Here is a 23,219-nt window from a genome sequence, read left to right on the forward strand (position 1 = left end):
TCATTCATTTTCATATCTTTTTGAAAAGGCTATCCAAATTCACCGGAGGCAAATTTATCAGTAGGTATCAGAAATGAGGAATAATGGGACATTCATGGTCAATGACTCCCATACCTTTGAGATTTGGGGGTGGGTGGAGAGAGAGATTGCCCTTTTGCCTAATTTTTATCTTTTGAACTCAGCACACATCCATCACTGTCAGGCTGAGAACATCAGCAGTTATCCAGGGTAGCATGTGAATTCTTTAGCGTATGCCACATTTAAAAACAAAAAAACCTCACCCTTTGATTTTGCAGTAAAGCTCATAGGAAACAGGATTCAGGGAAATTATTACCCTGCTAAGAAGATTTGATAGTTAGTTAGTTTATGAAAGAGCATAACAGACATTCTCAAAATTCTAAGTCTGCTTATAGCTCGGAAATGTTAGAAATTTGTGTCCTAGAGCAGGGGTCCCCAACCACCGGTCCGCGGACCGGTACCAGTCCGTGGAACAAGTCCTACCGGGCCGCTGGCTTGCTGGGCGCCGCCATCTTGTTTTGATGAAAAAGTGCTTCCGGTGAGCTTTTCCGGGTAGAAAGCTCACCGGAAGCACTTTTTCATCAAAACAAGATGGTAGCGGCATGCGCTCCGAAAAGCTCACCGGAGCGCTGGGCGCCGCCATCTTGTTTTGATGAAAAAGTGCTTCCGGTGAGCTCACCGGAAGCACTTTTTCATCAAAACAAGATGGCGGCGCCCAGCTGATGTCGGTACCGGGCCGCGCCATAAAAAGGTTGGGGATACCGGGCTGCGGCATAAAAAGGTTGGGGATCACTGTCCTAGAGTAAGGATCCCCAACCTTTCCAGTTTTGTGTGTGAGTAGCATGTGTGCCAGAGGTGGTATTCAGCAGGTTCTGACCAGTTCTGGAGAACCGGTAGCGGAATTTTTGAGTAGTTCAGAGAACCGGCAAATACCACCTCTGACTGGCCCCGCCCCCATCTCTTCTCTGCCTCCCTTTGAGTCCCAACTGATTGGCTGGGTCTTATTTTGTTGCCCTGAACAGGAGAACGGAGCTGGAAAGCAGGTTAGTGGGGTGGGGAGGAAATGGAGATTTTACAGTATCCTTCCCCTGCCACGCCCACCAAGCCATGCCCACCAAGCCACGTCCACAGAACTGGTAGTAAAAATTTTGAATCCTACCACTGGTGTGTGCATGCATTCACCTGCTCCTTGTGCAAGTGGAGTTGCGTGCATGCACACACATGCCACTTCTGTGGCACGATTCCAAACAGGCTACCACCCAGTATTGGAATATAGCCCGGGGGTTGGGAACGCCTGTCCTAGAGAATCTGGTTAATTTAAACTTTTTGGCACGTGGGTACTCCAAAAATGGAATCATGTCAAAGAAGTAACGTATTAATAAAAATGGATTTTTACCATTTTTTCTCTCCTCCTTTTCTGTTTTTTTTCTCTCCAAATTGTTCTTTATTAGTTTTTTTTAAATCTTTTTTATTTTTATTTTATTATATAAAATGTAAAATACAAAAAAAGAAAAAGAAAAGAAGAAATTAAGGGCAGGAAAGGGAATGGGAAAAGGGAGTGTGGGATACAAGGGGGAAGAGAAAAAGAAAGAAAAGGGGGCATTGACTTCCAAGTCCTCCTAGCCCAGTACAAGATAAACACACTCCAACCTTCACTTTTTGCTTTTACACATTAATATATGACTAGCCATTTCTTTCTAATCAACACAACCAAGATCAAAGATTCATTTTCTTCACAAGCACAAATCCCAGAAGTGATATCCAAATAAGAACATATTTTAGTTTAGTTTACTTTATTGTCATTGCACCTCCTACAACGAAATCAAACACCATCTTCAGTGCACACCATGACCATGAAAATAAACACACACATCCTTCACACTCCACACATTGAACCAAAACACTCCGACTCCGTACCAACACTGCACTATACAGTAGAATATTTTCCTCTTTAAACGAAGTAATCAAGTTTACCATTCCTGCTTTATCTTCCTTGCTGTGGAAATAACGTGTATTTCTATTTGCACCTAGTAACCTTTATAAATGGTCGCCATTTTTAACCATTTTTCCTCTCCTTCTTGTCTATAGCTTTCTCCTGCCCTGAGAACAGCGTCTATAAAATCTGTGGGTCAGTCTGTCCTGCCACTTGCAATAATGAACTTCTTCCACCCCACTGTTCTTCTTCGCAATGTGTGGAGTCTTGCCAGTGTAAGGAAGGCTTTGTGATGGATGCTGGGAAGTGCATCCCGCGAACTGCCTGTGGCTGCCTCTTTGAGGGCCGCCTCTTGGCTCCCAGTGAGGAGTTCTGGGGAGACAGCACATGCACAAAGCGTTGCGCTTGCAACCCACAGACCAAGAAGGTGAAATGCCAGGCCACCAAGTGCAGCCAGGGGGAGCAATGCCAGGTGAAGAACGGCATCCAGAACTGCTATCCAGTGGGCTACGGAACTTGTTCTGCCATCAGCCACTCCCATTATCACGGCTTCGATGGTCACAGTTTTAACTTCCAAGGCACCTGTCTCTACAGATTTGCTGGGCTGAATCAGAAGAGGCTAGGGTTGGTTGATTTCCAGATTTTGGTCCAGAATTCTCATCACGGGGGCTGGCCTGGGACCCCTAAAAGGATGGTCAAGATTGAAATCTACAACCAGGAGATAACTGTCAGCTGGGCATCTCTGGGCAGAATTATGGTGAGTTGAATCTTATGGGTTTCTTTATATATGTATATATATATCATACTTTTATTAAAGATGACAGTTGAGAAAATTATAAATTAGGAAGAAATATAAAAGGAAAAATGAGGAAGGGCAGGAAAGCAAGATAAATAGAAAAAGGGAAAAGAAATAGATAAAAGTTATATGTTGTGGTTAGCCTGTGCAGACGGCAGCGGAATCGGACAGTGGGGAAGAACAGGGAACAGTCAGGAAGTCTAGAGAGGACTCAGATGAGGGTCCTGTGTCCAATGCAGAGATGGGGCCAGGACCATCTGGGAGTGGGGTGCTGTCTTCAGAGCCTTTGGAGTCTGGCAGCAGCAAGGCAGAGGACCCAGGGGAGCCTGTTCCCAGTGCACGTATGCGCAGAGCTGCTAGAAGGCGAGAGCAGCTGAAACAAAAGGGGTGACTCAGGAGTAAGGCTGGGAGGTGATTGCCCTTCCCATAAGGGCAGGCAAAGATGATGAGACCTTTGCAGGAAGCAAAGTCGTTCAGACTCATTGAAGCTCTTTGACCTTTGGTTGGTTTTTGTTCTAGTTTATTTGACACTTCTATTATTGGCAGCACTTCACAGGAAAGAAAGGTGGGTGCTTATCTCGAGGGACTGTTTGAGATTAATTACCACCTGGGAATGAAAATAATTCGTAGCATTGCAATAAAACAACACTTGTTTTTAAAATAAGCGTGTGCGTAATTACGGTCTTGGAAGTCTTGGTCAGAACAATATAGGAAATAAGTACATATATAGACTATTCAAGTTTTTTAAAAGGGGTTTTTCATTTAAGTCAAAACAAAATTAGACACTTATTTTCTAAGAACCTGAAGTAAAAAAATGTGTCCATTTGAATAGCTGTGATTGATTTCCCGCTAAATTTCTGGCAGGTGGTTCTTCACTGTTCCTTCTTCTATGTCTCTGCTTTTAGATTAATGGCCAGCTCACCAACCTGCCCTACAAGCTGGGCCCAGATCAAATTGTCATCTACCAAAAGGGTTGGGACACGGTGATCCAAACAGATTTTGGCCTCATGGTCACCTTCAACTGGCAGAGTCATCTCACGGTCACTGTGCCAACCACTTACCAAGGTGCCCTGAGTGGACTCTGCGGCAACTTCAATGGGGATAAACAAGATGACATGACATTGATTAGTGGTGGGCAAGTCACCAAACTGACAGCTTTGGGGCAACTCTGGATGGTGGCTGAGATCCCTGGCTGTGGAGAAGTCAGCCCAAAGGTATGCCCAGACTTGCAAAGTGTGGCCCAGAAGCAACGAAGCATTAGCACCGAATGTGGACTCCTGGTGGACAAGAATGGCCCATTTAGGGAATGTCATGGGAAAATCAATCCAGAGATGTTTTTTCTCGACTGTGTATATGACTACTGCACATCTAACAATCAAACATCTGCACTGGGCTACATCATCGCTGCTTATGCATCTGCCTGCCAAGTTGTGAGAGTGACCATTTATATTTGGAGGATCCATATAGTCTGGAGTAAGTAAGATTCCATGGGCTCGTTTATCAAGAGATTTACTCATTTGTTTAGCAAGTAGCCTCAGAGAATGTCTTTGCTCTGTTTTCCTCTCCATTCACTAAGTCCAGGGGCTGGAAGGCCTTACATCTTCCTCATTTGACTGCTCCAGCTGTCTAGGTGATGCCTGGTTTCGATCAGTTTCTTGTGACTCTTAGCTTGGTGTCTCTTGAGGCTGGCTTTCTACAGGTTTAGCTGGAGCAGCTTATTTAGATTTAGATGTCAACTCGTAAAGCATTCCTATGCCTGTTATAAGGTTGCCATAAACAAGGGGAGGGGAAGGAAATCTGAAGGAGCAGCGCAGCAGCTTAAAACCAGAAATACATTCCAACACTTACCTCACAAAGTTTGTAGCTAAGCTACTGAGTCTTCTGCCCATGAAAATCCTTAATTGGAGAACGTGATTGATGACACCTAGCCTGTGAACGTGCTTAATTGGAGTATCTGATTTATGACACACCAGGGGGGAGGGGGGAAACAGGGTCACAGTGACTGTAAATTACGCATGCCAGAATTGGCTACATACAGGTTAATGCCGGACATGTTGCTCCTAATAAATCTTTTGATTTCTTTTGAAGCGTGGCTAAAGGCTCATGATTCAATTAGGGCAATTGCCGGAATCTTGACATTAGCATTAGAATCTGGGTCCTTAGCCTGGGCCATGGTGGCCACTGATTTCAAGTTGGTCAGTCAAAAGTAATTAGAATATATTGGATCGGGGGTGGAGACACCAGATTTAATTAATTGATAGGCCACTTCAGTTAAATTCTGTAGCAGGAGAAGACATTGTCCTGGGATCATTTTGTTAAAACAGTTCTCGTGCACGGTGGGGAAAATATAGCTGATTAAATAAAACTTTCAAATTTCCCTCAGGAAAAAGTCTCCTGAGAATTTTCAACTCATTGATTAATTAAGCATCATCAAATTGTGGTCAACTCTTAACAACCACATAGATACATTTTCTCCATGATACTTTAGCTCATTGGTTTCCCACGATTTAATATTTGAAATATTGGGTTTATAATGAATGGTCTATTCCAGTGTCTCCCAACTTGCCAATTTCCAGATGTGTAGACTTCAGATCCCAAATTTTTCCAAACAGAATAGCCATTTGATGAGAACTCTGGGAATTAAAGTCTGCACACCTGAATGCTTCTAGGATAGATCCACTTTTTTTCGATCTGTCTCCCAGACTTCAGAACACATCTGGAAGGCTACTTGGATTGGAGAAAAACAAAAGAAGCTCTGGAACCAAACTTATAAATAGATGGTCAATATCTTTTCTTGTTTTCCCATTTCAGAACTTGCATGTCCACCAAACAGCCATTATGAACTCTGTTCCAGAAGCTGCCCACAGACATGCAATAGTCTCTATTCCTCTCTGCCCTGTTCCACTTACTGCACAGAAGGGTGTGTTTGTGATGAAGGCTTTGTGCTCAGTGGCGACCGTTGTGTCCCTCTGCATCAGTGTGGTTGCACCTATCAGGACCGGTATTATATGAGTGGACAGACCTTCTACCCAACCAGTAAGTGCAATATGGAGTGTACGTGCCAAGCCGGTGGAGCTGTCACCTGCCAAAAATTTTCCTGTGCGCCCAATGAAGAATGCAAGATGGTGGAGGGAGTCCAAAAATGCCACCCAATGAGTTCAGCCACTTGCTCGGCTTCCGGAGATCCTCATTATCTCTCTTTCGATGGAGTCCCTTTTGATTTCCAAGGCACCTGCGCTTACATCCTGGCTAAGACTACCGTTGAGAGCATGAGTGATTTGATTCCCTTTACCATCACGACAGTAAATGAGCCTTGGGGGAATGGAAATGTCTCCGTCGTTAAGCAAGTATCTGTGGAAGTCTACGGCTTCAAGCTAACTCTGCTCCATAAGAAAAAAGGACAACTCCAGGTCAGTGTTTACTCTAGCATTATCTTCTAGTCTATGCCTATAAAACATTGTCCTCTTAATCTGGGGGCCGGGGTGGGGGGACCCTTTACAACTGCAACCATAGATCTTCTACAAACTCTCTAATTTATTTTCACGATGCTACAGAATACCCTGATCAAAAAAAATAGCGGCTGAGGAAAGCTGATAATCATCTAGTAAGCTTTTGGGTTTGATTGCTTTGAACTCGGGTCTTTCTGGCCCTCGTTGGTTCATTTTAACATTTTCCCACAAAGTTTGCCTTCTTTTGCATTTGTGAATTGTTCTACCAAATGATATTTCTTCTCCAGAGCCCCACAATTCTGGAATTTTTGCAGTATTCAGGCTATGAATTTATATCCCTCCCAGAGTTGCTTTGTCAGGAAGATGGGTGCCACATACCTTGAATAAATAATAAAATAAAGTAAAATAAAATAAACGTCTTTCTCAATCTTGACAACATTAAGAAGTGTGGACTTCAAGTGCCATAATTCCCCGGCTGTCATAGCTGGCTAGGGAATTCTGGGACTTGAAGTCCACACATCTTAAAGTTGCCAAGGTTGAGAAGCACTGCTATAAAAGAACCCTGGTCAGGGTTTGGTGTACATGAGAAGAAGATACCATGGAGGCTTTGTAAAAAGCTGTTGCTGCATAGGTGTGACTTTTTCAGGGAGGGGGTCAGTGCATATACCACTCTACAAAGCCTTAGTAAGACTACACCTAGAATACTGCATCCAGTTTTGATCACCATACTGTAAAAAAGATGTTGAGACTCTAGAAAGAGTGCAGAGAAGAGCAACAAAAATGATTAGGGGCTAAAACGTACGATGAAAATTTGCAGGAACTGGGCATGACTAGTCTAGTGAAGAGAAGGATCAGGATTGACATGATAACAGTCTTCCAATATTTGAGGGGCTGCCACAGAGAGGAGGGGATCAACCTATTTTCCAAAGCACCCGAAGGCCAGACAAGGAATTATGGATGGAAACTGATCAAGGAGAGATTCAACATAGAAATAAGGAGAAATTTTCTGACAGTCAACCAATGGAACACTTGCCTTTAGAAGTTGTGAGAGCTTCCTCCCTGGAAGCTTTCAAAAAAAGACCAGACAGTCATCTGTCAGAAATGGTATAGGGTCTCCTGCTTGAGTAGGGGGTTGGACTAGATGACCTACAAGGTCCCTTCCAACTCTGTTATTCTATTCCACGTCTCTTTTTGTCAGAGATGAATTTCATGAACGCCAAATCTCCCAAGGAGCTTTCTTTGAAGCTAGCCAATGGTGGAGAATGAAACCTTCTAAAACCTCTGAATGGTTTTGAAGGGAGGAAAATAGAAAAGGAAGGAGAATTTCAACCTGAAACATGAGGGATCTTCTCTATCTGTGGACCATAGGATGGATGGAGAGGCCCTTTGGCTGCATTTTGACCAGATTTTGACTTCTGCATCTCTTCTATCTGTTTTTTTAACCCAGGAGATCAAAAGAGCTCAGTATTTTTCTAATTAAATGCGGCATATTTGAATCTGCTATGTCTTGTGAACTGGTCTAGCGGGTTTTGAGGATCTGTTTTGAAATGGTTTTCCAAATGTGTGGAATGGAGCACAGACAAGCTATGTATGGAGACCTTTGGTTGAAAAGGTCAATGTGTATTGACTCCCACATGCCAAGAATGATGGCAAGAACTGGAAATATTAATGTCCTGCCATTAGAGAGCCAAAATCCTTGAGGTATGTATGACTGTTGTACTAATTCCTTGTTTGCTGCCTCTTCCAGGTGAATGGGGTATTCCGGTCCCTCCCCATTGTACTTTCGGAAGGACATCTCCAAGCCTATCAACACGGCACTAAGGTCCTGATAAGAACCCACTTTGGCCTTCTTGTGAGCTACGATCTGCTTTACCATGTGAGAATTACTGTCCCAAGCAGCTATCAGAAGCGGATGCAAGGTCTGTGTGGGAATTACAATGGGAAGAAGGATGACGAATTCCTACTGCCCAGTGGGAAGAAAGTTACAGATGTGGCTGTGTTTGGTGCTTCCTGGAAGGTTTCAGTCCTTGGGGCAGGAGGGCCTTGTTCAGATGGATGCTCTGGGAGCAAGTGCCCAACCTGTGATGAAGAAAAGAAGAAGGTTTTCAAACAGCGCAACTACTGTGGCATCATCACTGCTTCCGATGGCCCCTTAAAGGGTTGCCACAGCAAGGTGGACCCCAGGGTGTTTTTCAATGACTGCATTTATGATTTGTGCCAAAGCAACGGAAACAGCCAGGCCTTGTGCCAAAGCATTCAGACCTATGTGTCAGCCTGTCAAGAAGCCAAGGTCCTTATCCAGCCATGGAGAAGTCCATCTTTCTGCCGTGAGTAATATTGAATTCCAGTTCTCCGAATCATAGAATAAAAGGGCTGGAAAGAACCCTGGAGGTCTGCTAATCCAATGTCCTGCTCAAGACAGGAGACCTTATTCCATCTTGAAGGCCTCCAGTGAAAGAGGTCTATGGAGATTCTCAATCATTCCAGGTCATGGTTGTCCCAAAGGTGCTTTTTTCAAGAGGCAACTGGACTTTCTGGTTTATCGTTTTCTTTGAAGATGTTTCGCTTCTCATCCAAGAAGCTTCTTTAGCTCTGAATAGAAGGATTTACATTCTTTGCAGACAGCTGGTCATATGCATTCTTTTAGAGAGTCATTGAGGCCACTTGGAGGTTTGTCTGTGTCCTCAGGGTCACCCGAGTACTGCAAATGGGTGTGGAGGAGAGGTGGTATTCAGCAGGTTCTGACCAGTTCTGGAGAACCGGTAGTGGAAATTTTGAGTAGTTCAGAGAACCGGCCAATACCACCTCTGACTGGCCCCGCCCCCATCTATTCTCCGCCTCCCATTGAATCCCAGCTGATCGGCTAGGTTTTCTTTGGTTGCCCTGCACAGGAGAAGGGAGCTGGAAAGCAGGTTAGTGGGGTGGGGAGGGAAGGGGATTTTGCAGTAACCTTCCCCCAGGAGTGGGGTGGGAATGGAGATTTTGCAGTTTCCTTCCCCTGCCACACCCACTAAGCTACACCCACAGAACCGGTGGTAAACAAAATTTGAATCCCACCACTGGTGTGGAGCCATCTTGGAACTGCTGAAAGGACTAGATTGTCGAGCTGTGCTTTCTGCAGGATGTTTTCTGCCCTGTGTCTCTTCACTACTGAACACAGGCACAGGCTGTTGGGGATGCAGACAAAACACCTCATAAATCCTTCCATTCCCCACCATCCAGTCAGAGCTGAAGATGCTTCTTGGATGAGAAGTGAAATGTCTTCAAAGAAAAACAACAACAAGAAAGTCCCATTGTCTATTGAAAAAGCACCTTTCCTTTCCTTCCATGGATCTCATTTTCTTCTCTTCTTACCCAAGATTGAGGTACCCAAGAGTTACCCAAGATTGTCTGCCCTCTTTCTTTGAAGCAAGAAAAACTAGAATGTCCAGTTGCCCCTTACAAAAAGCATCTTTGGGACTCCAGTGATAGAGCACCCACAACTCTGGGAGCCAAGCTGTTCCACTGATAATTGTTTTTATGTCATGACATTTCTCATTAGTTCCAGATCGGCTCTCTTTTTAATGAACTTCCAGCCACAGCTTCTTATCCTGCCCTTTGCTGCATTAGAGAATAGGTCATCCCTCTCCTCCTGAGGACAGGCCCACAAGTACTGGTAGACAGGTATCATGTCACTCCCAATCCTTATCGTCTTTAGGCCAGACTACTGAGTCCTCCTAGCTGTTCATCATATGGTGTAGCCTCCAGACCCTTATCATCTTTGCTGATCTTCTTTGCACTCTTTCCAAGGTCTCGGCATCTGATTTGAATCGTGACGACCAGACCTGGATGCAGCATTCCAATTTCCTGAACATGCTTTCTTTTCTTTTAAAATGTAAACTTCCCTCCTAAATAGTTTAAGAGAGAATGCTGGCTGGGGAAATTCTGGGAGTTGAAGTCCACATGTCATAAAGGCTGAGAAACACTGACCCCCCGCCCCTAGAATTATCTGTTCTTTTGGGTCTTAAGCCACCAGAGAAGCCCAAGCCCACCTAAAAAAGCACACCAATTTTCTCCATTCAGACAAAATGCATTTGCTTTGTTTCCCTTCAAAGAGAAAGCATTTTTTTGCAGCCTCAATTGGTCAGCACATCCATTTCACATGCCCCCTCAACCCCCAAAGATATGGTCCAAAGGCTGGAATTTAGTTCAGTTTAGTTTACTTTATTGTCATTGCACCTCGTACAACGAAATCAAACACCATCTTCAGTGCACATCATGACCATGAAAATAAACACAAACACACCTCCTTCACACTCCACACATTGAACCGAAAACCCCCAACACTGCACTATACAGCAGAATTCAACAGAGCTACTGCCCTGGGATAGAAGCTGTTTTTCAGCCTATTTGTCCTTGTTTTTATTATTCTGTACCGTCTGCCAGATGGTAATAGTTAAAAAAAAAAAAGGGTTCCCAGGATGAGATGGATCTTTGAGAATGTTTTGAGCTTTCTTAAGGCAGCGGGAGCTATAAAGCCCTTCCAAAGTGGGGAGAGGGCAACCCATGATCCTCTGGGCAATGACGTTAACCCTCTGGAGTGCTGACCTAGCTGCCCCTGTGCAATTGGCAAACCATAGAGAAGTGCAGTATGTTAAAATGCTCTCTATAGTGCAGCTGTAGAAGGTCACCAGCAGTTTTTCATTCAGCTGTTGTTTTCAACAATTTGCTATGAAGCAGTGGATGTGAGTCATTTTCTCATGTGTCTCCTCCCTCCATCTCTTTCTTTCAGCTTTGAGCTGCCCTCCCAACAGCCACTATGAGGAATGTGCTGATTTTTGTACTGCTGATTGCTCTTGGCTCCGAATATGTCCTGAAACTTGTGCTGAGGGATGCCAGTGTGATCTCGGATACTTCTTTGACGGGCTGAGCTGCGTCTCAATGGAGGGCTGTGGATGCTTTGGAAATGGAAGTTATTATAGGGTAAGGCTCCAGTCTTCACTTGACTCAGATCTTTGATCCACCCAGCCTCATGTTGATGGAGATTCTCTGTCATCCAGGTGTCCTGACCCAACCTGGTTCCAAGAGAGCCAACACCAGACAAAGGCAACAGCCGCCACCTTTTAAGGTTTCATCTACGAATTCTGTTTCTTCACAGATGAAAGGCTGCTTCCAACAAATCAGCTAAGAAAGAGCCTTGCCAAGCTGTTTTTCAAGGCTACCAAAAACTCACAGATAAGAAATAGTTTACAAGAGTTTTCAAATACTAACTATAATGTCCACGAGGCTGAGTTTCAGAGCATCTTTGCCTTCTGCAAAGAACGCTTCTTCAAGCTTGGCTTTTATACTCTTGAGGGAGGGGCCATTACCTTGCAGCAGGGGTGGGACTCAAAATTTTTAACAACTGGTTCTGTGGACATGGTGGTGGGTGTGGCTTGGTGGTCATGTGACTGGGTGGACATGGCTTGGTGGTCATGTTATTGGCTGGGTGTGGCCAACTCAATATCACTCACATCGAGGCACGCATCTCCTCGCCTGGCCTCTCATGACTGTGGGGATGCTGCAACAGTCGTAAGTGTGAAAAAGGGTCATAAGTCACTTGTTTCAGTGCCATTGTAACTTTGAATGGTCACTCCACACAAGCAAAGTACCAGCAAAGAAGGGGAAAGAAACTCCAGAGATGTTCCTGAGACAGGAAGTCTCGTCCTGCCAAGAATGTAATAAGAGTTAACGGAGAGGCAATTTCTGTAAGCAACACCAGAATGTTTCCTTCCTGCCTTCCTTACAGGATTAGACCAGTAATTTCTTCTAACAACCAGTTCTCCAAACTGCTTAGAATGTTAACAACTGGTTCTAGAGAATAGGTGCGAACCTGTAGAATCCCACCCCTGCTTCTAAGTACTTCTGAGTAACCACTTTGTTGCACAGAAAAAAAAAGAATATATGTCTGCTCGAAAAATAACTAATAAAGAAAAAAGGGGGAAATGTAATTGAAAAATAAAGAAAAGAGCAAAAGGAATTTAGACAGAATACATATCCCAGAGATAAAGCTACTTAAATAATTATACAGGCTACTATCTGTATAATGTTTAGCAACCACAATTGGGACCAGCAACTCAGTCATTAAGTGAAGCAACTGCACTGATGATCTTTCTTCAGCTTTTCTTTGCTTCACAGACCTGCCAAGGTCATAAATGCAAGGATTGGTTGCAAAATTATTATTTTCACCACTGTCATAACCACAAGCAGTCACTGTATGTGGCAGTTGCTAAACGAAGTGCACCTGTGTAGCAAAAGTAGGGCAGGAAGTTTGAAAGCTAGGATGATTATAGGAGAACTGTGAAGAATTCCTTAAAGAATAATAGAGGAGGCATCAGATGGATCTCTTTGAGCAGTGATCCCCAACCTTTTTTACGCCGCGGCCCGGTATCCCCAACCTTTTTTATGGCGCGGCCCGGTAACGACATCAGCTGGGCGCCGCCATCTTGTTTTGATGAAAAAGTGCTTCCGGTGAGCTTTCTACCCGGAAAAGCTCACTGGAAGCACTTTTTCATCAAAACAAGATGGCGGCGCCCAGCAAATCAGCGGCCCGGTAGGACTTGTTCCACGGACCGGTACCGGTCCGCGGACCAGTGGTTGGGGACCCCTGTCTTTGAGAACATCTTAAACTGGAGAGTTAACTCCTAAGAAGGCCAGCTCTTAATTTGCTATTATCATAGCATAGGAGGCTTACTTATTCTGAATGGAACACACACAGTATTTCTATATCTCTTAGCCCAGATTCTTGGGTTTTTTTCCTCCTCCTGAAACAATAAGGATATTCAATATCATCGACAGAATAGAGAGCTTAGGAATTGTGCTACACAATCGCCTTCTGTTCCTTGATGGGAGCTTTAAAGTACTCATTGGAGGCTAAGCATGCTGAATGCTTCTTTTGTTCCATGCCTTTTCAGCCCAACGAGAAGGTCCTGTTGAACGAATGCCAGCAAATCTGCCAATGCCTCCCTGGACAGAGACTCGTTTGCAAATCTTACCACTGTTCTCCTGATGAAGACTGCCAGGTCCTGGATGGGATCATGAGCTGCATTAATAAAGGTAACCAAGTTAAAAGCTGTGTTTTCACGTGATAATGAACTCCTAATCTCAAATCATCAAAAGACAACGTGTTCACGTAATAGATTGTATCCAACTAAATAAAGCAAGGGTTGACCTGTGTCCCACAACCTGCCAAACCAATGTGTCATGGTCAACTCTGTACGCAGCCATGCTTGCAACCAGACAACAGTAAGGGGAGTGGGAAGGGAAGGCATTGGAATAATGTAAGGGAGGTTTGAGAGGGAACTCTGGAATGCCAAGTGTGCCGCCCAGAAGCATGTGCCCAGAAGCATGAGACAGACCGAAACCCCAAGGTCATTAGTTGGGCACCTCAGAGGCAGACAGGCTGTTCACAAAACTCATTTGGTGGACAACTGATTGGTGGACAATGGGAGGCCCAGGGGGGAAAGGGAAAGTTTTACTATGCTGGCTTGTGCGTGAAATCGTCAGAACTGGCTTTTCCAGTTCTGCACCCATATGGCTTTTCAGTAAAGTTATACTCTTGCGGGGAGGGGGGATATCCCAGGAGTTTTGTTTGGTTAACACAGTGGGATGGATGACACCATGGTTAGTTTCCAAGAACATCCTGACCCATCACCACCAACATCCCAGGTTACCCAACATTATTTATCCTAGCCTATCCTAAAAAACTCAGCAAAGGTATTTCTTCCAGAAGGATGTATTCAAGGTACAACTGACTCTGATCTCAATTTTCTATACAAGAGAGTGCTGCATAGGGTGGAATTCATGAAGTACAGGTAGTCCTCAACTTAACAACTATTTCATAATGGTTCAAAATTACAATAGCACTGAGAAAAGTGACTTACGACCCATCCTCAAAGTTATGACCATCACACAAAGTTATGTAATCATCTGATTGCACTTCAGACACTTGCTAACCAGCTTGTACATGTGAAAAATGGTCACGTCACTATTCTCAGTGCCCTTGTAATGTTAAATTATCACTAAATGATCTATAAAGCCTTAGTAAGGCCACATCTAGAGTACTGCATACAGTTTTGGTCACCACACTATAAAAAAAAGATATTGAGACTCTAGAAAAAGTGCAGAGAAGAGCAACCAAGATGATTAGGGGACCGGAGGCTAAAACATATGAAGAATGGTTACAGGAATTGGGCTTGGCTAGTCTAGTGAAGAGAAGGACCAGGGGAGACAGGAGAGCAGCCTTCCAATATTTGAGGGGCTGACACAGAGAGGAGGGTGTCAAGCTGTTTTCCAAAGCATCCGAAGGCCAGACAAGGAATAATGGATGGAAACTGAACAAGGAGAGATTTAACCTAGAAATAAGGAGAAACTTTCTGACAGAGAGACCAATCAACCAATGGAACAGCTTGCCCTCGGAAGTTGTGGGAGCGCCATCACTTGAGACTTTCAAGAAGAGATTGGTCTGCCATTTGTCAGAAATGGTGTAGGGTCTCCTGCTTGGGCAATGGGGTTGGACTAGATCCCTTCCAAGGTCCCTTCCAACTCTGTTAATCTGTTAAATCTGTTAAAATGAACAGTTGTGAGTTGAAGGCTCCCTCTACTAAGTTTGATTGTGTGTCTTTTCTTCTGTCAGATCCATGCAAAACCACACAGTGTCGGCTCAAAGAAACATGTAAGGTAAAGAATGGCAAAGCCTTGTGTGTCCCAACTTACAACGAGACCTGCTATGGTTGGGGAGAACCACACTATCACACCTTCGATGGTTTGGAGGTGGACTTCCAAGGGACTTGCACATACACATTGGCCAAGTATTGTGGCAATGACACCAGACTGGTTCCATTTGTGGTGGATCACAAGAATGAAAACCGGGGCAGGCAGGATGTTTCTTTTGTGCGGCTGACCAATATCTATGTGTACGGATACAACATATCCATCCGCAGGAGGCATGTAGGCAAAATCTGGGTGAGTTCGGTTTTTAAAAAAATTATTATTATTTTTGCAGTGAAATTGAAGTAGCATCAGAACATAGCCCAAAGGAGCCCTTGGGATAGGCAACCTCTATCAGATGAAGATACTATTGTGACCTGTAGGCTGACAGTCCCTCCAGCAGCCGAATCAGATGAGGAGGTGGTGGGGGAGGCAGGGCCAGCATCAAGGCAATCTGAGAGCTCCGAGGGGGAAGAGGGAATGGATCCGTCAGAGATGATCCAGGGTGGGATACAAAACAAACACAGTCACAAAAAACAGGTGAAGCCCCTTTTATTCCTTCACTTTGCTTCCAAGCTCCAAATATCCTTGACTGGAGACAAAAAACTCCCACACAAGCAGTTACAAGAAGGAAGAAATGCCATTTAAATTATAAGGGTTGGAGGACGTCCACAGATAACTCACACTGGGAAGGCCGCCAAACTCAGAGAGGAACAATAAACTAGATATATTTCCATGCTTTGTTTCCAGCACTCGCCCGTACACATGTCCGTCCTCTTATCCAGTTGTCACAGCTGCAGCCCATGAAGGGGATCAAGGCCCTCTCCTCCCGAGTAGACCACATCTCTCCCTTATCCTCTCCTCCCTGTGTGCCCTAGAATGGAGAGGGGATGGGCCTGGGTCCTCCTCTGACTGCTCAGCCAGCCTCTGCCCTTCCCCAGCCTCCTCCACAACCTCTGGAGCCACATTTCCACTCCTTGTCGGCTGTTCCTCCTCTCTCTCAGAGTCGGTCTCTACCAGGGGCATGACATAGAGACCAAGGCAGAGCCTGAGCCATCTGTCAGCCCTTAGATGGAGAGTCAACAGTCTCCAGATCTGGAGGTGGCTGATGAGGAAGAGGAGGAACAGCTGGGTCCAGTGCCTGACACGTGGATGCGCAGAAGGCAGAGGAGAGGAGAGCAGTGGAAATCTATGGGCCGATCCTTGGGACGGAAGAGCCACTGCTGCTAGCGAAGTCCCACCCTAGCTCTGGAGATAAAAGGCAGGGGGCAGAAATGAATAGGTGTGGTAGACAATTGATCTTCCTGCTGTGTGAGAGAGAGACCTTTTGCCGTGGCTGCTGGCGCTCCTAATAAAGGGAACATTAGTTTAACTACAGAGGGTTTGTCGTGTTTGGGAGCCGGGTCAGAAGCGATACTGTGCAAAAAGTAAGCCTGGTTACAATAGAAACTAACAAAGATGGACAGGGTCCAAAAAACCAATTCCTCTCTCCCCCATTGTTATGCTTATAACAGGTAATCCTCGGCTTACAACCACAGTTGAGCCCACATTTGCTGTTATGAAGTGAGACATTTGTTAAATTGAGTTTTGCCCCCTTTTTATGACCTTCCTTGCTTCAGTTCTTCAGCGAATCCCTGCCAGCTGATAAGTAGATAATCCGGTTGTTAAGTGAATCTGGATTCCCCACGGACTTTGCTGGTTAGAAGGTTGCAAAAGGGGATGCCATGACCTTGGGACACAGCAGCGGTCATAAATACGAACCAGTGGCCAAGCATCTGAATTTTGATCAAGTGATCATGGGGATACTGCAATGGTCATAACTGTGAAAAATGATCATCAATCATGTTTTTCAGGGCCATTGAATGGTCATTAAATGAACTGTTGAAAGTCGAGGATGTTGAGACTCTAGAAAAAGTGCAGAGAAGAGCAACCAGGATGATTAGGGGACTGGAGACTAAAACATACGAAGAATGGTTACAGGAACTGGGCTTGGCTAGTCTAGTGAAGAGAAGGACCAGGGAGACAGGATAGCAGTCTTCCAATATTTGAGGGGCTGCCACAGGGAGGAGGAAGGGGTCAAGCTATTTTCTAAAGCGCCTGAAGGGCAGACAAGGAATAATGGATGGAAACTGAACAAGGAGAGATTTAACCTGGAAATAAGGAGAAACTGACAGTGAGGACAATCAACCCATGGAACAGAAATTGCCTTCGGAAGTTGTGGGAGCGTCATCACTTGAGACTTTCAAAGGAGAGATTGTCAGAAATGGTGTAGGGTCTCCTGCTTGGACTGGGGGTTGGACTAGATGACCTATAAGGTCCCTTCCAACTCTGATTATCTGTTATCTGACTACCTGTAATTATCATTCCCCCAAAACCACATGAAATTGTTTTAAAAGTCCATCTCCCTTGGATCGAGCTTACCTTCTGAGGACACGAACCCTTCTACGCTGTTTTCTTGGCAGTGATAAAGAAGTGGTTTGCTAGCTTCTCTCGGGATGTTCTTCTGACTTTCCATCATCTAGTCCTGGAGTTTTAGCGTAGTCTCCCATCCTGATACGACCCATGTCCAGCCCTGCTCAGCCTTTTTTTTTTTTTTTTTTTGAGATCAGCTAAGCTTGGCCAGGTTCTGGCACCTGATATGCAAAGCCAGTCCAAAAATGTGACTTGGTCATCACATTCTGAATGCAAAAGCAGGCCAGTGCAAGGTGACCTACATTCTCTCTGACAAATGCAAGCGGCGGAGGCAACATAATTCACTGAATGCAAAAAAAGGCAGCACTGCACTCTTTGCTTCGATGAGGCTGTTGTGGGGGCCTTGAAGCTTCCCCATGGCAAACACCAAAGCCAGAAGAGGTTTTGGCCAAACTAAATGGCATTCTAACTTGTTTCTGGATCTGTTTGTATGATTTTTTAGAAGGCACCCTGAAAATTCATCCTAACAATGGCGGGATTCAAACAAATTTACTACCAGTTCTGTGGGCATGGCTTGCTGGGCATGGCTTGGTGGGTGTGGCAGGGGAAGGGTACTGCAAAATCCCCAATCCCTCCCCACCCCACTAACCTGCTTTCCAGCTCCGTTCTCCTGTGCAGGGCAACCAAAGAAGACCCAGCTGATCAGCTGGGAGGCAGAGACTAGATGGGGGCGGGGCCCGTCAGAGGTGGTATTTGCCGGTTCTCCAAACTACTCAAAATTTCTGCTACTGGTTCTCCAGAACTGGTCAGAACCTGCTAAATACCACCTCTGAGTTGAAGCATCCCAGGATCAGGTAATTATGATTTGCAACCTTCCAGGCTGGCTTGCAACAAGCAAAGTGAAGAGGAAAGCCAGATGTGCTTAACAATTGTATCATTCATTTAATAATAGGGATTCCCTTAACAACGGTGGCCAAAAGGTCATAAAATCGTGCACAATGACGTAACAACCGCCTTGCTTTAGCAACAGAAATTCTGATCCCAATTGCAGTTGTAAGTTGAGGACTGCTTGTAGGTACTTTTGTTAGCCTCCATAATTTAGGACTCCAGGTGGTTCAAATGAATACAGGTTTATTATACGCTAAAACTTTCTACAAAAATCTGAACCACTAATGGTCACAGCAAATTAGCAGCAGGAAAGGGTCAATGGAATTCAAGGTGGGCTGGATTCTCTTGTGGGCACAAGATTGGAGACTGATGATGCATTTGACCCCTCCCTTGGGCTCAACCTGGTCATCTCGCAAGATTTATTTCATGTACATGTATACATCTGAACTAGACTGCGTTGTTTCTCTGTGTCATATAATATATGTGGATATATACATAATTTTGTATTCATTTCTTTATTTATTTTGTCATGTATATGTATTGGAGGTGCTGATTCTTTGATAGCTGTAGACAACAAAATTTCATTTTAATGTATGCCGATTAGTATTCAAAGTGACAATAAAGTTTATTCTATTCTATTCTATTCTATTCTATTCTGTTCTGTTCTGTTCTGTTCTGTTCTGTTCTGTTCTGTTCCGTTCCGTTCCGTTCCATTCCATTCCATTCCATTTCTATTTCTATTCTATTCATATTCATATTCCTATTTCTATTCTATTTCTATTCCATTCCATTCATTTCTATTTCTATTTCTATTTCTATTTCTATTTCTATTTCTATTTCTATTTCTATTTCTATTTCTATTTCTATTTCTATTTCTATTTCTATTTCTATTTCTATTTCTATTTCTATTTCATTCAATTCCACTCCACTCCACTCCGTTCCATTCCCAATAAAGATTCTATTCTATTCTATTCTATTCTATTCTATTCTATTCTATTCCATTCCATTCCATTCCATTCCATTCCATTCCATTCCATTTCTATTCTATTCTATTCTATTCTATTCTATTCTATTCTATTCTATTCTATTCTATTCTATTCTATTCTATTCTATTCTATTCCACTCTATTCTATTCTATTCTATTCTATTCCACTCCACTCTATTCTATTCTTTCTGTATCTCCTACATCTGTGTACATATATTACATATGTATATATGTGTTTGAAAACACAGCTGAATGGGGTCATCACAAACCTGCCTGTGACCCTGGAGGATGGGAAAATCCACCTTTTCCGGAGTGGCGTGAACGCCATCCTGCAAACCGACTTTGGACTGGTGGTATCTTTTGACGGGGCATCCATCTTAACCGTCACCCTCTCCAGCAGCTACTATGGTTCCCTCTGTGGCCTCTGTGGGAATTTCAACCAAAACCCGAAGGACGACATGATAACAGCTTCAGGGGACAAGGTGAGTTCTGCAGTGGAGTGGGCCACAAGTTGGCAAGTGAAGGACCGCGATCCGTTCTGCTGGCATTACTGCAAGGGCAAATGCCCCACCTGTGAGAAGAGCAAGCAGCAACTCTTCGGAAGCGACCAATTCTGTGGGCTCATCACCAAGTTGGATGGAGGTCCCTTCCAGAAATGCCACCCCCAGTTAAACCCTGACAACTTTTTTGACAACTGCATTTATGACGTCTGTCTTAGTGGGGGCGCCAGGAGCATCCTATGCAAATCTCTAGAGGCTTATGCATCTCAGTGCCGCCAGGAGGGTGTGATCCTTACAGACTGGAGAACACAAAGCGATTGTGGTGAGTACAAGTTCTCGGGATGCCATGAGGGAAAATCAAACCCTCATGTTTCCCTCCTCCTTCTGCAAAGGATGGGCTTATTTATTGGATGGGGAGCGCACCCAGGGGTGGGGTACAAATTTTTTAACAACCGGTTCTGTGGGCATGGCTTATTTGGTGGGCATGGCTTGGTGGTCCTGTTATTGGCTGGACGTGGCCAACTCAATATCACTCACATCGAGGCACGCCTGGCCTCTCATGACTGTGGGGATGCTGCAACGGTCGTAAGTGTGAAAAGTGGTCATAAGTCACTTTTTTCAGTGCCATTGTCACTTTGAATGGTCACTCCACACAAGCAAAGTACCAGCAAAGGAGGGGAAAAAAATTCCAGAGACGTTCCTGAGACAGGAAGTCTAGTCCTGCCAAGAATGTAATAAGGGTTAACGGAGAGGCAGTTTCTGTAAGCAACACCAGAATGTTTCCTTCCTGCCTTCCTTACAGGATTAGGCCAGTAATTTCTTCTAACAACCGGTTCTCCGAACTGCTTAGAATGTTAACAACTGGTTCTAGCGAATAGGTGCGAACCTGTAGAATCCCACCCCTGAGCACACCCCTTTGCAGCCAATGAATTGCTGACACACTTGTCCCAAAGGTGCTTTTTTTTTTTTCAAGAGGCAACCGGACTTTCTGGTTTTTCTTTGAAGACGTTTTGCTTCTCATCCAAGAAGCTTCTTCAGAGCTGAAGAAGCTGCTTGGATAAGAAGCAAAACGTCTTGAAAGAAAAGCAAGAAAAGTCCAGTTGCTGCTTGAAAAAAGCACCTTGGGGACAACCATGAGCTGAGAATCTCCATGACATTTGCTGAAACACTTGTGGAAGTGTAGTATCCTAAAGGTAGGGAAGTCCAAATTTACACACCAAGGCTAATTTTGAAACTCTTGCCAGCCCATTCAACAGAAAGTAAGAGTCTTCCTGGGGTTTCTTTTTTTAAAAAAAACCAAAAGTGACTGAAGAGAACAGAATAAAGTTATAAAATTATCAGCAATTGGTAGGATTCTGACTAGAATCCAGTTTATCATTCAACTGGTTAAGCAAAGGCTTTCTTTAGTCAGATCTCTGGGGAAAGAGAGAAGCTGGTTGTTCTCTTTACTGGTATAGATAAAATATCAGGTGGCCTCAATATGAACAATATGTGAGATAATGCGTAATATAAGAACCAGTTTGGTCTAGTGGTTAAGGCACCAGGCTAGAAACCAGGAGATGTGGGTAGAATCCCACCCCTGTTCTAGTCTCATCATAAGCTTGAAAATGACTGGATGACTTCGGGCCAATCACCAGGAGTCTGTGAGTTCTAATCCTGCCTTTGGCATGGAAACTGACTGGATGACTTCGAATCACTCTCTTTTGGCCCAACCTTCAGGGTTGTTGTTGTTGTGGGGAAAATAGGAGGAAGGAGTATTAAGCCTTCACTACTTTGAGATTTTTTATGAAAATAAATTATTAAAATGTATAAAAATAATAAAGGCAGGTTAAAAAGGAGAGGAGAAGAGAAGAGAGGAGAGGAAAAAGGAAGGGAAAGGGAAAGGGAAAGGGAAAGGAAAGAGAAAAGGAAAAGGAAAAGGAAAAGGACAGGACAGTGAAGGGAAGGAAGGAAAAAGACAGGAAAGGAAAGGAAAGGAAAGGAAAGGAAAGGAAGGGAAGGAAAGGAAAGGAAAGGAAAGGAAAGGAAAGGAAAGGAAAGGGAAGGAAAGGAAAAAGACAGGAAAGGAAAGGAAAGGAAAGGAAAGGAAAGGAAAGGAAAGGAAAGGAAAGGAAAGGAAAGGAAAGGAAAGGGAAAAGACAGGAAAGGAAAGGAAAGGAAAGGGAAAAGACAGGAAAGGAAAGGGAAAAAGACAGGAAAGGAAAGGAAAGGGAAAAGACAGGAAAGGAAAGGAAAGGAAAGGAAAGGAAAGGAAAGGAAAGGAAAGGAAAGGAAAGGAAAGGAAAGGAAAGGAAAGGAAAGGGAAAAAGACAGGAAAGGAAAGGAAAGGGAAGGAAAGGAAAGGAAAGGAAAGGAAAGGAAAGGAAAGGAAAGGAAAGGAAAGGAAAGGAAAGGAAAAGTAAACATAAGAGCAGGTTGGTAAAGTTAACTGGTTTTTGATAGGCCTGCTTATTATTTTGCTACTCAACTCTCACTGGTGGCCTTGGCATTCTGTCTGTTCAACTTACTGAGAAGTCCTTGTTCTGCTCCTTCTTTCCAGCTTTGCTCTGTCCTGAGAACAGCCACTACGAGGCCTGTGGAAGCGCCTGCCCAAACACCTGCTCTGAGCGATTGGCTTCTGCATCTTGCAAGATGCCCTGTGTGGAAACCTGCCAATGCAACGAGGGCTACGTGCTCAGTGTAGATCGATGTGTCCACGTGGGAAGCTGTGGCTGTACCTACAATGGCCTCTATTACAAACCAGAGCAGGAATTCTGGGGGGATGAGAGCTGTACCTCTCGCTGCAGGTGTGACCCCAAGATGGGCATGGTGGTGTGTGAGCCCGCCAGCTGCAAGGCTAACGAAATATGCAGAATAGACAACGGCGTCCAAGATTGCCAGGCTATCAGCTTTGCCACATGCACAGTAGTGGGGAATCATCACTATGCCACTTTCGATGGGCAGAAACATGACTTTACTGGCACTTGCCTCTACCAGCTGGTTGGCTTCTGTGCCAAGGATCCCGCTCTTACCCCATTCACCATCAAGATCCAGAACAGCCAAGGCAGAAAGATCTTGCCATTCTCTTCTGTTATGATCTTGGAAGTCTATAACAGGAACATTACAATCAGCCAGGAGCATCCTGATACAATCCAGGTAGGAAGCTAGGCTAATACAGGTTGTCCTCAACTTACAACCATTGGTTTAGTGACTGTTCGAAGTTACAACATCACTGAAAAATATTATCATACGTATGACCCTTGTAGCAATAGCCTGACAGTCTGTGATCCAAAATTCAGGCACTTGGCAACGAGATAATCTTTACAACAGTTGCAGCTTCCCAAGGTCACTGAACTGTGGTAGCACAGTGGTTAGAATGTAATATAGCAGGCAAACACTGCCAACCGCCTGTAGTTTGATCCAAGGTTGACTCAGCCCTCCATCCTTCCGAGGTCAGTAAAATGAGGACCCAGATTGTTGGGGCCAGTATGCTGACTCTGTACATCAAGCTTAGTGAAGCACCGTGAAGCGG

At 44.4% G+C, this 23,219-nt stretch overlaps 1 protein-coding gene across 1 annotated transcript in view; it reads left to right on the forward strand.

Annotated features, from left to right (window-relative positions):
- FCGBP (Fc gamma binding protein) overlaps positions 1-23,219 on the forward strand; it is a 54,994-nt gene that overhangs the window by 14,082 nt on the left and 17,693 nt on the right. Inside the window, exons 6-14 of the mRNA XM_087970886.1 lie at positions 2,107-2,708; positions 3,653-4,220; positions 5,559-6,157; positions 7,944-8,523; positions 10,968-11,158; positions 13,129-13,270; positions 14,850-15,178; positions 19,457-20,030; positions 22,248-22,843. Coding sequence (XP_087827012.1) covers positions 2,107-2,708; positions 3,653-4,220; positions 5,559-6,157; positions 7,944-8,523; positions 10,968-11,158; positions 13,129-13,270; positions 14,850-15,178; positions 19,457-20,030; positions 22,248-22,843 — 4,181 coding nt within the window. The remainder of the gene's footprint in view (positions 1-2,106; positions 2,709-3,652; positions 4,221-5,558; positions 6,158-7,943; positions 8,524-10,967; positions 11,159-13,128; positions 13,271-14,849; positions 15,179-19,456; positions 20,031-22,247; positions 22,844-23,219) is intronic.

This window comes from Notechis scutatus, chromosome 8, assembly GCF_049901735.1.
Source record: "Notechis scutatus isolate UNSWTSFEM ecotype Mainland chromosome 8, rNotScu1.2, whole genome shotgun sequence".
Classification (NCBI taxonomy): Eukaryota; Metazoa; Chordata; class Lepidosauria; order Squamata; family Elapidae; genus Notechis; species Notechis scutatus.